The sequence below is a fragment of the Chlorella variabilis genome, assembly GCF_000147415.1.
Source record: "Chlorella variabilis unplaced genomic scaffold CHLNCscaffold_11, whole genome shotgun sequence".
Classification (NCBI taxonomy): Eukaryota; Viridiplantae; Chlorophyta; class Trebouxiophyceae; order Chlorellales; family Chlorellaceae; genus Chlorella; species Chlorella variabilis.
In genome coordinates this window covers 1,395,293-1,397,042 of record NW_005435077.1, presented here as the reverse complement: position 1 = coordinate 1,397,042, position 1,750 = coordinate 1,395,293, and the positions used below count along the sequence as shown (strand labels likewise).

Here is a 1,750-nt window from a genome sequence, read left to right as displayed (position 1 = left end):
GCCCCCCTCTTGCTCCCGCCTCCCTGCCGTTCATGCTGCCGCGCCTCACCCTCCGCTCTGCCCCGCTGCCTGCCTGCCCTCCTCCTCCTGCCCTCCCTCTGCAGAACCATGAGGTGGTGATTACCACCCTTCACCAGATCCTGAAAGACGCCATGGCCCAGCAGGGCGGCCCCACCCCGGGCTCCTCCTTTGGCGCCGGCGGCGAGCCCACCGCCGCCGCCGCCGCCTTTGTGGCCGCGCAGCTGGCCGGCGGCGCCAGCGGCGGCAGCAGCGCGGCCTGGGCCGGCGGTTCCCCAGACAATGCCAGCTACAGCTTTGGCTCCTCGGGTGTGCTTGGGGGCGGCAGCCGTTGCGAGGGCCGGGGCGCGCAGCCGCCCATACCGTGCCTGTGCCACTGCGCTCCCGTGCTGCCCCCTCCTGTGCTGCCCGATCGCTGCCCATACCGCACCCTGCACCTCTACGCTTCGCCACGCTTCGCCTCACGGTCACATGCGCGCCTGCCTCGTGTTCTGCTGCTGCTGCCGCTGCTGCAGGCGCCTCCATGTCTGCTGGATCGCAGGCCCAGTTCCCGCCCAGCCCGCAGGCCGGCAATGTGGGCTCCCAGGGGGAGGCCGCCGCCGCGGCCGCCGCCGCCGTCGCGGGCCGCGACGCCGGCGGCGGCGCCAGGGCGTCGCCGGGGCAGCAGCAGCAGCAGGACGGCGGCAGCGGCGGCGCCGCGCTTTCCTCCTCGCCCGGTGCCATGGCGTGCTATCAGGCGGCCATGGTGGCGGCGGCTGGGGGCTACCCTGGTGTGATGCTGCCAGCGGCGCCGCAGCGCCCCGCCAGCCCCGGCAGCCCCGGCGATGCGGGCCAGGCGGCGGCGGCGCTAGCGCTGGAGGGCGAGGATGAGGGCAACATCTGAGGCCGCCGCTCGCCCCCGTGCCGCCGGGTGGGGCAGCAGCATGCGACGTGTGGATTTCCCCCTCGCCGCCTGCCCCTTGCCAGGCCCGCCCCGCCAAGTTTTTCCCTTCAAGCTCCCAAGACTGATCGTCTCCCCTCCAGCCAAACCCCATTCTTCTTTGTCTCCTTTCTATCCATCCAATCAGGCGCCATTTCTTCCACTCCCCTGGCAGCAGCACAGGCACCAGCTGCCCTGCAGGCGAGGGGCCGCGCCGCCTGCCCCCCTGGCGCCGCAGGCTGGCGCCCCCCTCCCCGCACCAAAACAACCCTTCTTCTGGCCCCCCCAGCCCCGCCTCACCTGCACATCAACACTCACGAATGCATGAGTACTCCTTACTTCAGCACTGACCCGACCGTCCCCCCATCCCATCCCTCCACCGCCCCCCACGCTGCCGGGCACCCAACAGCTGCGGGGCCTCCCCCCTCCTTGCCGCCGCTGCTCCCTCCCCCTTTTTTGCCCGGGTTAACCCTACGTTTGCGTGATAGCGCAGCGCGGCGGCTCGTGCCCGCCGCGGGGCTCGCCCGTTGCTGCTGCGCCAACAGCCACAGTGCTACCCTTATTTGCCTTCCTGCCTGCCTTCACCCATTTTTTAGCAGAAATTTAGAAGCCGGGCCTTAGTGCCGCACCACAGACTGCTTGCCCCTGTGCTGCTGTTGATCGCGCCGCCGTTCAGCCACCTGCCCTTCTTTTCTTGCCTCCGCCGCGCCCCACACCCCCCAAGGTGGACTGCACGCCCTCTGCCCCTCTGGCGCCGCTGTCCCCTGCACCCCCCACCCAGTCGCACCCCCCCACATACTCACGCCTCACCCT

At 71.0% G+C, this 1,750-nt stretch overlaps 1 protein-coding gene across 1 annotated transcript in view; it reads left to right on the top strand.

Moving 5' to 3' along the window:
- The window catches only part of CHLNCDRAFT_134556 (hypothetical protein), a gene marked incomplete at both ends in the record, with an annotated part of 4,282 nt that extends 3,381 nt beyond the window's left edge, over positions 1–901 (top strand). Inside the window, 2 exons of the mRNA XM_005847458.1 lie at positions 105–327; positions 534–901. Of these exons, the coding sequence (XP_005847520.1) occupies positions 105–327; positions 534–901 (591 nt within the window). The remainder of the gene's footprint in view (positions 1–104; positions 328–533) is intronic.
- Between the last annotated feature and the right edge of the window lie 849 nt (positions 902–1,750).